This window comes from Sylvia atricapilla, chromosome 15 (assembly GCF_009819655.1).
Source record: "Sylvia atricapilla isolate bSylAtr1 chromosome 15, bSylAtr1.pri, whole genome shotgun sequence".
Lineage (NCBI taxonomy): Eukaryota > Metazoa > Chordata > Aves > Passeriformes > Sylviidae > Sylvia > Sylvia atricapilla.
The window spans coordinates 6,350,349-6,363,474 of record NC_089154.1 but is presented as its reverse complement, the minus strand read 5'-3'; the positions used below and the strand labels follow the sequence as shown (position 1 = coordinate 6,363,474).

Here is a 13,126-nt window from a genome sequence, read left to right as displayed (position 1 = left end):
GGGGATCCAGGGCTGGGAACACTCCTGGAATGTCCAGCTGGGCCAGTCTGGATGGGTTCAGCCCCTAAAGCAAACCTGGACAATGAGAGAGATGTGGAAACCCAACAGAGACGGGAGAGAGGGAATAACATCAGTGGGAAAATCCTGGTATCTGTGAAATGGAAAATGTTCCTCCTTTTTAAAGCTTGGTTGACTCCAAAATTCCCCAATTTCCAGCTTTGGCTTTGATTCCTCCAGGCAAAGTGGAAGAGGGAAGTTCATGGCACCTCAATTCCCTTGGGAACAAAAACAAATAAAATCCACTTTTTTAGCTCCAGGGTCAGCACCTACTGAAAGCTTCCTTTAAAAATTAATGAAAGATGGAATTACAGCAGAATTTCCTTCGGAATTGTTTTCCTAAAATACAAGAGTGGCCTCTAGTGGTGTCATCTCCTGCGTTATCCTTCCCAGGATATGAAAAAAAAAGTGATTGGACTTATTAATTAGTAATAAATAATTACTATAATTTTATAATATAATTATGTATATAATAGAAATTATAATTAAACATAATTCGAAAATTTAAAAGCTCTTTTGGGAACTCAACCCTCTTTCCCCAATAGTTTTTCTGCTCCTTATCAGTCCTCATCTTCCCAAGGCCAACCTTATGTCAAAAAAATTAGACAAAAAGGAGGGGAATTTTAAATTGGTATTATTTGGGACATTTCATGCTCTTACAATGGGAGATAAAGTTAATCCTGAATGTTTACTTTTCATAAACTTTATTAAACTTTTAATAAACTTTTAAACTTAAACAAAATAAAATATACTTTAAAGGGCTTCGAACAAAGTTTGGTTTGGAGCCTGGTTTTGGTCTGGTTTGGGCTCAGTTTGGGGCTCAGTTTTGGTCTGGTTTGGGGTTGGTTTGGGGCCTGGGTCTGGTTTAGGGTCTGGTTTCGGTTTGGGGTTTTGTTTGGGGCTTGGTTTGGGCTGGGAGGGGCCTCGAAGCCCATCCAGTTCCAACCCCAGCACCTCCCATGTTCCAGGCTGCTCCAAGCCCCATCCAGCCTGGCCTGGAACATTCCAGGGATGAGGCAGCAGCAGCTTCTCTGGGAATCTGTGGCAGGGCCTCCTCACCTCACTGCAAAAAAACCTTCTCAATATTTCGTCTAAATCAAGCCATTTTTGGGTCAAACCCTGTTGTCCTGGGAAGAATTCCTATTTTTGGAGCTGCAGCACTCGGTGCCCTTGGCTGCCCAGCAGTGGCTGGTGGCAGGACAAGCTGTGCCCTCCCCGTGCTCCTCCAGCCGTGTCCTTTTCCTCGGGAACACAATGATCTTCCCCGACCTTCCAGCTCAAGCTGTTCCCACAAAAACAGGAGCTCCACTTGCTCCATAAAGTCGCTTTTTCACACTGAGCCTTGCAGTTGGTTTGGGAAAATCGTCTGGGAAAAGCTCCTTCAGCAGCTCAGCTGAAGGATTCCTGGTCCTCGCAGGAAATTTAAAAGAGAAAAAAATTCAATATAAAAATAAAAGCTTAACTCAATATAAAAATTCAATATAAAAATTCAATTTGATAAAAAAATTCAATATAAAGGTTCAATATAAAGATTCAATATAAAAACTCAATATAAAAATCAATATAAAAATTCAGTATAAAAATTAAATATCAGGTCCAAGGATCTTTTGGGAATGCTGGTGAAGGCGAGCAGGGTTTGTGTCCTGTTTCAAACCCTCCCTAGGATGGTGAAATCCCATGAAATTATTCCAAATAATTTGGAGGATCCAGGAGATTGGGTGGGATCTGGAGCTGTGGGAGCCTGGGCTGTGTCCATCTGCAGGGACAGGGAATAAGGGGACACAATTCCAACAGGGAGCTGTGGAATTATCCCTTTATTTAATGAAATTATTCAATGGGGTTGTCCATTTCTTTAATGGAATCATTTAATGGAAATATCCATTCATTTAATGGAATTATTCAATGTAATTATCCATTTCTTTTCTTCCTGGTGTTCCCAGGACATCTTTGCAGGAATTCATCGGGATTCCAGGCTCTGGAAAAAAAACAAATTTACACTTAACCTCATTATTTTATTAGGAATAGCAAGGCTTGGAATCTTTTAAATCCATAAAAGCACAACTGGTGGTGCCCAAAATTCCATATAAATGGAATTATATGGAATATTATAGCTCCAATAACATTCCAAGAGACAACAGCAATTCCCACATTCCCGCTGTTTGTGTTACAAATTCTCCTCAGAGAAGCTCCTTGGTTAAACCTTTGCTCACTTGGGTTTTCCCTGCTCCAAAGTCCGGGAATCCATGAGGAGATTTTATAGCTGTGAAGACATTCCCACTTTTCCTGTCTCTTCCCTGCAGCCCCTCCAGGGTTTCCAGACCTTCCTTTCTCCAGGGGAATATTCCCGATTTTCTCTTTTCTCCTATCTGGTTATGGTTGAGTTCCTTCTTTTTTGGACACCCCAAAAAAGAGGGAATATTTTTCTGCACTGTTTTTTTGTCCTATTTTTCCCCTCCCACATGGACACAATCCAAGCTCTATAAATCCACTGTGTAAACAGGAATATCCTTCTCTGAATGGGATTATTATTCCCAAAGAGAAAGCTGTCATTCCAAGAGGCAGAAATCCTGTTTATTCTGGAGACACCAGCACTGCTTACATAAAATCCAGACGAAATTAAAAGCTCCCATTTGGACCATTCCTGGATAGTTTGGGAGCAGTTTTTCAGGTTTTCAGACCCCCAAATCCTCCTTTTTCTTCAGTTAAACATCAAATTTTCTATTTTTTCAATAAAAAATATACCCATTAATAAAAGCATTTTCTTTATAAAAATATTTTCTTCATAAAAATAATTTTATAAATATGTTTTATTTACAAAACAATTTTATTCATAAAATATTTCCCTTATAAAATATTTCCCTTGTTAAAATATTTCTTTCTTTTCAATTTTAAAATTTTATTTCTATTTAAAAAATCCTTTTTTTCAAAATAAAAAATTTCTTTTTTTTAATTAAAAAATCATCACCTGCTCATTTCATTAAACTTCCCCAATTCCAAACCATTCCTGACAAAACTCGTCCGCCCAGGATTATTTTTCCCCTTATTTATCCCGGCTCCACCCATGGATTTAAAGGTTGTTTTCCTTCTTTTATTTGGAAAAGCTGTTCCAAAGCTGGGTCAGCTTTTCCATGGAATCAGCCACGCCCCTGCTGCAGGGCTCAGAGCTGTGGGGAGCACTGGGAGAACTGGGAACTGGGGAACTGGGAGCACTGGGAATTGGGGAACTGGGGAACTGGGAGCTCTGGGAGCACTGGGAGTACTGGGAGTACTGGGAATTGGGGAACTGGGAGCAATGGGAGAAGTGGGAATTGGGGAACTGAGAACACTGGGAATTGGGGAACTGGGAACACTGGGAGAACGGGAATTTCTGTGAGCACCTCGCTCCCTGCTGGGATGAATCAGGAAAACTCCAGGGAAAGGAAAATTTCAACCTGGAAATAAATGGGAAAGGGCACAGAGAGGGAGAAATTCCCCTTTCCCTCCTGGTGTTCCCAGGCTGATCCAAAATTCCCTTTTCCTTCTCGTCCCCTAACGAGGGAGCTGCCTTGGGATACCTGGAACTTCCACCCCTCCTGCAATTAATGGGAAGAAGTTGGAAACAGGGAGAGGGAAAGAAAAGGAAAAAGGGGAAAGGAAAAAGGAAATGGAAAAAAGAATGGGGAAAATAAATTCAGAGTCCAATGGGACTTTAAATAAATCCCCAAAGTGCTTTTTCCAAGGAAGTGACTGAGGGTAAAAAAGTGTGGGCATGAAAATGGTGGAATTCAGGAATGGTTTGGGTTGGGAGGGACCTTCAGGCTGATCCAGGCCCAGGGGCAGGGACAATTCCCACTGTCCCAGGCTGCTCCAAACCAAATCCAGCCTGGCCTTGGACACTCCCAGGCATCCAGGGGCAGCCACAGCTTCTGTGGGGAATCCATTCCAGCTCCTCCCAGGGAAGAATTCCTTCCCAATATCCCATCCATGTCTCCCCTCTTTCAGCACAAAACCATTCCCGCTTTTCCAGCTCATACACAAATCCCAGAGATTTTTTTTTTTTTTTGATGGCTTCATTTTTTCCTTTTTTTTCCTCCCCTTTTCTCCTCCTTAAAAAGATGCCGAAACATCCCAAAGAAAAATTCTTTCCATGTGATCCCAGCACTTTCCCTCTTGGCTGGAACTCTGGATGTGGTTTTGGGTTCTGTGGTGGAGTTCTTTTCATCCTATTTTTTTTTTTTAATCCCAATATATTTTTTTCACTTTTTATTTCCATCCCTGGGAGAGGCCCTGCAGAAATTCCAGACTGGCAGCGAATCCCGAGGAAAGCGGAGCGGGACAAAGGTGCAGGAACCCGGCACAAGTCTGTGCAAGCAAAGAAAACCAGGGGGGGAAAAAATTCCTTTTGCCAAGTTCTCCTAAGGATCCAGGCTGACTTTCCGTGTTTCTCTTGGATCCAGGCGCGGAAGCTGCAGCCTTCCCGGAGAGCTGCAGCAGCAGGAATAGCCAGGGAAGGAAAATCCAGGGATTCTGAGGGACGAGGTGAGTTACAGGGATCGGGATAAAAGGATCGAATCCCCCTCTAAGGGAACTCAGCATTCCCACCCCGCCGAGCAGATTCCTTGGGAAAAGCAGGAATGAGGCGGTTTGGGAGTGCTGGGCTGGCTTTAATTTGTCCCGATGAAAATTCCCTATCCCGTTATTATCCACCCTGGGCAGCCCAGGACGGAGCTTTTCCCGGCGGGATGGATCCAGGGCAGGAAGGAGCCCTTTCCTGGAGTCTCCACAGGCGTGGAAACTTTCAGGGAATTGCGTTTTTCCAGCCCTTTGGAATGTGCCGCTGGCTCCGGGATGGGATTGGGAATAGGAGCGTGGCCGGGAGGGATCCAGGCACCGCATCCTGGTGGGAAAATCCCACCCGGGACCCTCTGCAGGGAATAAACCCCGACGGCTTCTGGCTGAATTCCCGGCACAGGTAATTCCCGGGAAAGCTGCTTTTCCATGGGGAAGGGTGAAGGAGGGCTCGGTGCCGGCCGTTTCCATCAGGGGCATTTGTCCTGCGGGAGAAACTGCCCCGGGAATGACTTTTACTGTAATTCCTGCTGAATCACCGCCTGAGCTGCCTCGGGAGCCGGGAATTCTGCCAGGGAGCCGCCCAGCCTGGAGCAGGGACAATTCCGGGACACGGCAGGAGTCAGAGGGGCGGGCAGGGACACGGAGAGGGAGAGAGGGAAGAGCTGTTCCCTTGGGAATCGGGAACATCCTCCTGCTCCTTCTCCCTGTCCCAGGACAGGGTGAAACCTTGGGATGAAGAGGAGGAAAGAGGGAAAAGCTGTTCCTTTGGGAATCAGAATCCTCCTGCTCCTGATCTGTGTTCCCTTGGGAATTGGGAACATCCTCCTGCTCCCTGCCCCAGGGCTGGGCGAAACCTTGGGATAAAGAGAAGGAAAAGGGGAAGAGCTCTTCCCTTGGACGGAACCTTGGGAATCTGCAGGAATCCAGGTGCACGGGAGTGTTTCCATCCAGGCACAGCCTCTCCTCCTGCAGCAGCCCCGTGGAATTGTGTTAAATCCATCCAATCCCCCGGTGTGCAGGAATATCTCCTTAGGAACCTCATCTCTTCTCATTCCTGGTGCATTCCCAAAGAATTCCCAGTGAATTCCCAGCAGGTGATCACCCCAGTGATTGCTGCTCAGGGCTGGCCCCTCCCAGGATGGAGGAATTCAGGGAATCACTCCCAATGGAAACAGGCCCAGGCTAAAGAAACACCACAAAATTCAAAATAAACTGGATAATTGGGAAAGGAGCTGCAAATTCCCGGACAAATATTTATCCAGGCACTGCAAATCCAGATGCAGCTCCATTCCCGGATCTCTCCGTGGCTGGATCCCAGTTTTCTCTGCATTCCTGCCTCTCTCTCAGCTCCAGCAGCACTTCCAGCCCCTCTTCTCCATCATCCCAGGGTTGGATAAACACCCCGGACAAGGACATGCCTCATCCTCCAACCACGACAGGCAGTGGGAATTCCCAACCCACTTCCTTTTTGGGATACAAATATTCCTGCCTGGGACTTCTCAAATCCCTTCTGCCACGGAGCAGCTCCGGAAGGATCTCCGGGATATTTTATCCGACGGGAATCCAGCAGCATTTCCCTTGGAAAACGCACAAACTCCCCCAGTTTTTCCAGGGGTTTTCCACAAGGAGCTGCCCACTAAGGAATTTTTAGATCCTCCTGGGGGGAGAAAAATCAAACAAATCCTGGAGAAATCCTTTCCAAGAGGAAGCACAGAAAATCCCAGCCCTGAGGATGCCTCGATTCCTGCTGCTCCCGATCCAAGGAGCTCCAGAGCCATGAGGAGCCTGAGGCTGGAGAGAAGAGAAAAGGTAAAAAAAAAAAAAAAAAAAAAAAAGACACAACTGGAATATTTTTCATGTCTGGAATAGAGATTTCCATCGAGGTGTTGGGTTTAACTGTGGGGTTTTAATCCCAAATTTAGAGGGGCAGTGCCTGGTGTTGTCTGTGAATTTAAAACAAGGATGGTAATGGATTTCTTTCCCAAGTGAAGCCTTAGGAATAATGGGAAGGTAAATATCAGCAGGAATCCTGGAATTCCTGAGGTGGGAAAAGCCCTCCCAAACCATCAAATCCATCCTGGTTTTTAGGATTTTCTGTCCGTTTAATCTCCCCGTGGTTCTGTTCCCGGGTGAAAACTCAAAGGTGGCTTTAAATCTCCAGAGAAATTTAAAAGGATTTAATTACATGGAATTCAAGCCATGAATGTTGATGGAAAAGGAGGATTGATTCCTCCTCCAGCTTCTGCTGGAATGAGGGACAAAACTGCAAATCCAAAGGGATTTCCAGACCTGATGGGTTTCAGGAAAGAATATTCCCTGCTCTCAGAAGGAAAGTCATTATTCTCCTGCTAATAGGGATTTGTTGGATTTCCAGGAAGCTGGAAAGTGTGACTGACACTTCTTTTGGAGCAGGGAGGAACAGGAAGAAAACATTTCCCAGGAATGCTGCTCCAATCCCACTCCTGACAGGTTTTTCCTCCTTTTCTTTCCCCTCTCTGGCTCATTTTGTTCCAAGAGAAGCACCTCCAAGACTGGAAGTTCTCCCTCTGGAATGAAACCCACAAGATGAAAATTGGAAATTTTCATTTCCAATGAAATCCAGGCCATCCTTCCCAAGCTATTCCAGGAATTCCAGCTGGTGGAAGAGGAGCCATTCCCAGCCCAGGGTCAGCCCGAGTCCATCTCACTAATTGGACTTTGGAGAAGATCCACGGAGGCCTCGATCCAAGAAATCTGTCCTGGATGAGGCTCCGCTGCAATCAGTGCAATGACACTAATTACACATGGAATGGGAACGAGTGGCCAATCTCCAGCTCCAGTCTTTCTCTGGGAACAGGGCAGTGAGGAGCCAGAGAAAATGCCTCTTCTTTTCACCTGTTCCCAGGGAGGGCTCGGAGCTGATTCTGGGAAAAATCCAGGGAAAATAAATGCTTTAAATGTGGAAAACAGAGGAATTTTCACTGGCTCCTCACTGACCTGCTCCTAGGGAACGATTGAGCTGAATCTGGGAGAAATCCAGGGGAACAAAATGCCTCAGATGGAGAAAAAAGAGGAATTTTCTGCCTGGATTTCTCCCAGAATCAGCTCCAATTTTCCTTAGGAACAGGTCAGTGAAAATTCCTCTTTTTTCCCCATCTGCGGAATTTTCTCCCTGGATTTGTCCCACTATCAGCTCCAATCTCTTCCTAGGAAGAGGTGAAAAGAACAGGAATTTTCTCCCTGGATTTCTCCCAGAATCAGCTCCAATCTTTCCTTAGGAACAGGTTAATAATGAGCCAGAGAAAATTCCTCTTTTTTTGCTATCTGAGACATTTCCTCTTGGATTTCTCCCAGCATCCAGAACCTTTTGGAGCTCACCAGGAGCAGATAAAAATATTACAAAGGAATCCCAAATCCCAGGGTTTGTGCAGAGCAAATCCCACTTTGCTCTTTGGGTTTCCATCCCACACGTGGGAAAATCAAACAGGAAATACACAGGAATTCTGATTGGAAGACAATTTGGGAAAAAAGTCACCAGCAAGAAGCTGCTGGGGAGCATTGAAAGATAGAAATGCTTTTGTTTTCTTTTTTTTTTTTTTTTTTTTTTTTAATTTTTCTCTGGGCTTTTCCTCCTCCCAAATAAATCAGGTTTTGGCTCGATATTTAAATAAAATTCCATATTTTATAATAAATAAAAGTATATAAATAAACATATCATTAAATAAACATACATGTATTTATATATTTCTATTAAAATATATGTAATTGTATAGTAATATAGTGTAATATAGTATAATATAGTATAACATAGTATAATATAGTACAATACAATATATTACACTATGTTATATTGCATTAATTCCATTATTATTTATTTTAATAGACTATTTATAAATTTATAAATTAAAATATATTTTATATAAATATATGAATAAAAATATGAATGATTATAAATATAAAATAAATGTATATAAACCCCATATTTTGCCCTTAATTTTGACATTTTTTGGGGATATTGAGTCACCAAACCAACCAGCAGAGCATCACTTTTGTCTTTTCCCCAGAAACTTCCCATAGGGGTTGCTCCAAGAGCTTTTCCAGTGGAGCTTCTCTCCCAGCAGGTTTTGTTTGGCTTGAGATTTTTTTTTTTTCTCCCTGGTTCTTTTGTTGACCCGGTGTCTCTTGGCAGCTGTCACAGGCAATGCCAGCCAGGAATTGCCTTTTCCAGCGCTCCGAGGTGCACCATTCCCACCCGGAGTCTCCCGGTGCCACTCCAGGGCCCGTTAATTATTAACCCCAAGGAAAGCACTGGCCAGGTGGCCTCGACTGGGATCGCCCCGTTAATGGTTTGTGTTCCCTCTCCTCTCCAGCTGCTCCTGAGGATGAGCTGAGCAGATCCTGCTGCTCCCGCTCTCCGCCGGGAATGCCGGATCCCAGCCGGACACGGCGCTGCCCAGGAGAAGGGGAATGAGCAGAGAGACAAGGGGAACTGTTGTGGTTTTACATTCGCTGAGTGCTGTTTGCTAACTGGGAGATGGGGTTTGGGGAGGAAAAGGAGAAATGGGCTCGACTTAAAAGTCAAACAGACTGATTTTGTTTACGTATACTAAGGAAAAAGGAGAAAGGAAAATGAAACTTTCAAACAGTTTCTCCGCTACCATGAACTGTTCACTTTCTCCCTCAACACACAGAGAAAACTATGATTTTTCAATCAGTTGCAACTATTTAAACACAATTCTGCATCACTTTGGGAGAGGAGCTTTTCTGGAGTTTATGGAGATACTTGCTGCAAATAAAGGTTTGGTGGCTCTTAACGTCACAGATCTGCAACTGAAAATCATGGTTTTCTGTCTGTGTTGAGTGAGAAAGTGAACAGTTCGTGGTAGCAGAGAAAGCATTTGAAAGTTTCATTTTCCTTTCGTTCTTCTTTTTCCTTAGTGTATGTTAATAAAATCTGTTTTACTTTTAAGTTGAGCCCATTTCTCCTTTTTCTCCCAAAATCCCATCTCCCAGTTAGCAAACAAAATTCGGTGAATGTAAAACCACAACAGGAATGTAGCCCAGTTGCCAAAAGTACCAGGGCAAAAAAGACCAGAACAGTGGAGTTTTACAAGCCCCATTAAGGAAAGCTGTTGGAAATTGTGAATTTTCTGCTTCTTTTGTTCCCTGCCAAGGTCGGGATAGACACACACAGGAAAGGTGGGCTTTGAGTATGGACTTGGAATGTTTATCATCTCGGATCCATTCACAGGATTTACAGACTCACACACAGTGAGCTCTTAGAAAATGGGGGTAAAATGGAGCACCTCTAACTCTTTCCATGGTCATTGAAATTATAATTATCCAGTAACGAGGTGACACCTATATTAATTATGGTTTTGACCCAGTAATGACCGCCCAAGGCCCACAGTGCAGACCTCTTTCACCCAGTTACAGGAAACCCAAACCCAGGAGGAAGAAGGAAGAAGAAGGTGAAGAAGGAAGAAGAAGGTGAAGAAGAAGGGCAAAGACAACACCCAAAATCCTCCATCTTAACTCCAACGTATACAACGTATACACCAAATTTCTAGGACCCCAACACGCAATCAGGGGCCAATGTGTGTGAAAGTTTTATACTCCCTCATCAAGGCAGGTCTGTGGAAAACTGCTGGGGGAGACGTAAAGAGAACCCAGGTAAAGTAGTGGCAACGTTGGCAGAAGGGGCAATTAACTCAGCAAACCCTGGCTGGGCTGATTGGAGCTCTGTGTTAGACACATTGCTTCACCCTGCTGAGAGGAGAACGGTGAACAAAGCCACGAGGCTCCTGCAATCAGTGCAATGACACTAATTACACATGGAATGGGAACGAGTGGCCAATCTCCAGCTCCAGTCTTTCTCTGGGAACAGGGCAATGAGGAGCCAGAGAAAATGCCTCTTCTTTTCACCTGTTCCCAGGGAGGGCTCGGAGCTGATTCTGGGACAAATCCAGGGAAAAATTGCTTCAAATGTGGAAAACAGAGGAATTTTCTCTGGCTCCTCACTGTTCCTGGGGAAGGATTGAGCTGAATCTGGGAGAAATCCAGGGGGAAAAATGCCTCAGATGGAGAAAAAAGAGGAATTTTCTGCCTGGGTCAGTGAGAAGTCAAAGAAAATTCCTCTTCTTTTTCGCCTATTACATCAGTCAAGGTGAGCATTGCAAATGGATTCCTTCAAGGCGCTGTCCCACGGATATTCCCACTTGAAAATCCAGGATGAGATCTGTTGCCCCGATTTTTTTTCAGCCTTCTGATATTTGCATTTTTGTAGTGGAGTTCCTCACAGACTTTCAAGTAAACAAAAGTGATGCTTTGGAAACTTCTTCTTGTTCTCGCATTCCTCTCTAGGAGAGGGATCAATTGATGGCCTTCTAGTTTGACCAGTGTGCTTGAGGAGGTGGCAACCTCCATCCTCCAATCCCTGGTCATTGTCCCAAATCTATATAAACCCAAGAGAAAAATCAACCATCCTCTTTTTTTGCCCTGAAAACTGATTGTGTGTGTGTCCTTCATTTCACGTGTCCTTCATCTCGTGTCCTCTGGTGGCAGGGGCCCAAATACAGCAGAAAATGGCGAGGTTGAAACGCTGTCACAGCCTGGTGGCACGTGTTAATTGTTACATGTATGTACGGATGGAATATGTTAATTGTCAATGGTTGGTGTTCCCTCTCCTCCCCAGGAGTGTCCCCTGCTCCCGAGGATGAGCGCCGTGATCCTGCTGCTCCTGCTCTCCGCCGGGAATGCCGGATCCCAGCCGGGCACGGCGCTGCCCCGCCGGCGCCTGTCGTGTGTGAGGTGCTGCGGGCCCTCGGAGCAGCCCGTGTCCATCATCTCCCAGAGATCCGCCAGGATGAGCCCCCATCCCCAATATTCCCTGCCCAAAATCCAGCCCACCATCGACATCACCATCCTCAAAGGTGGGTGCAGCTCGATCCCGGCCTATTCCTTGCTGCTCTTCCTTCCCTACAGCCAAATTCAGCCCAAAATTCATAATGAGGGCAAGAAGGGCCCCAAAAGTGCCCAAAATAAGATCAAGGCATGCTCAAAATGTTTTTGTGCCCAAAGGTGCCCAGAACGAGGTTAAGGGGTGCCCAAAAGTGCCTCAAAGGGCCAAAACAAGGTCAAAGGGTGGACAGAAATGTGCCCAAAATAAGGTCGAGGGGTGCCCAAAATGCGAGGGTGCCCCAACATGGCCCAAATTTAATCCTGGGATTTGGGAAGGTGTGGATATCTGATCAATATATTCCTGGGTTAATTCTTCTGGGAACTGGGAAAGTTCTGATATCTGAGCAATATTCCCAGAATAAGCCTTCTGGAAACTGGGAAAGTGCTGGTATCTGACCAATATTCCCAGATTAATCCTTCTGGGAACTGCAAAAGTTCTGACATCTGGTGGATATCCCTGGGTTAATCCCTCAAAGGAATGGGAAGGTTCTGATATCTGGACAATATTCCTGGATTAATCCCTCTGAGAACTGGGAAGCTGCTGGTGGCTGACTAATACCCCTGGGTTTATCCTTCTGGAAATTGAGAAGGTTCCGATATCTGATTAATATTCGCAGATCAATCCTTCAGAGGAATGGGAAGGTTCTGATATCTGACCAATATTCCCAGATCAATCCTTCAGAGGAATGGGAATGTTCTGATACCTGACTATCCCCAGGCTGGGCACCACACCAGCGCCTCCTCTGCCACTTGTCCCCAGACCCCCTCCTTCCCCCTGCGTGTCCCTGACAGCCTTTCCCCGTGTCCCCGGCAGGCGAGAAGGGCGAGCTGGGCGAGCGGGGCTCCCCGGGCGCCGTGGGGAAGGCGGGAGAGCCGGGGCAGCGCGGGCCGGGCGGCCGCAAGGGCCAGAAGGGACAGCCGGGTCCCCAGGGCCACTCCTGCAAGCAGCTCTTCGCCGCCTTCTCCGTGGGCCGCCGCCAGCCCCTGCACAGCTCACACTACTTCCAGCACGTCACCTTCGACACGGAGTTCGTCAACCTCTACCAGCACTTCAACATGTTCACCGGGAAGTTCTTCTGCTACGTGCCCGGGGTTTATTACTTCAGCCTCAACGTGCACACCTGGAATTTCAAGGAGACCTACGTGCACCTGATGAGGAACGAGGAGGCCGTGGCCATCCTGTACGCCCAGCCCAGCGACAGGAGCATCATGCAGAGCCAGAGCCTGATGCTGGAGCTGCAGGAAGGGGACGAGGTTTGGATCAGGATGTTCAAGAGGGAGAGGGAAAACGCCATTTACAGCGAGGAGTCGGATGTTTACATCGTCTTCAACGGGCACCTGATCAAACCCGCCCTGGAGTAGGAGCTGCTCAGCTCCAGGGAAAAGCTTCCAGCAATGTCTTCCCTCTAGAAATGCATCTCTAATTCTGTTTGGAATGGTTGTGCAACCCCTGGAAGGGTTGTTTTTTCCACGTCTGGGTGGACCCAAGCTGCTGCAAGAATTCCAGAGGGTTCCCAGCTCTCTTTGTGAACATCCTCGGAGTCAGTCCAGTTGACAGCAAAAACTTCCCTTTCTTTCT

At 46.0% G+C, this 13,126-nt stretch overlaps 2 protein-coding genes across 2 annotated transcripts in view; both read left to right on the top strand.

Moving 5' to 3' along the window:
• The window catches only part of CHTF18 (chromosome transmission fidelity factor 18), a 371,533-nt gene that overhangs the window by 304,890 nt on the left and 53,517 nt on the right, over positions 1-13,126 (top strand). The gene's annotated exons all lie outside the window — the stretch shown is intronic.
• On the top strand, positions 4,097-12,925 carry C1QTNF8 (C1q and TNF related 8). The gene is given in 7 exon segments (XM_066329588.1): positions 4,097-4,285; positions 4,287-4,331; positions 4,333-4,423; positions 4,426-4,532; positions 4,534-4,575; positions 11,285-11,519; positions 12,362-12,925. Coding segments are annotated over 7 exon segments (1,131 nt in total). The 5' UTR covers positions 4,097-4,222; the 3' UTR covers positions 12,910-12,925.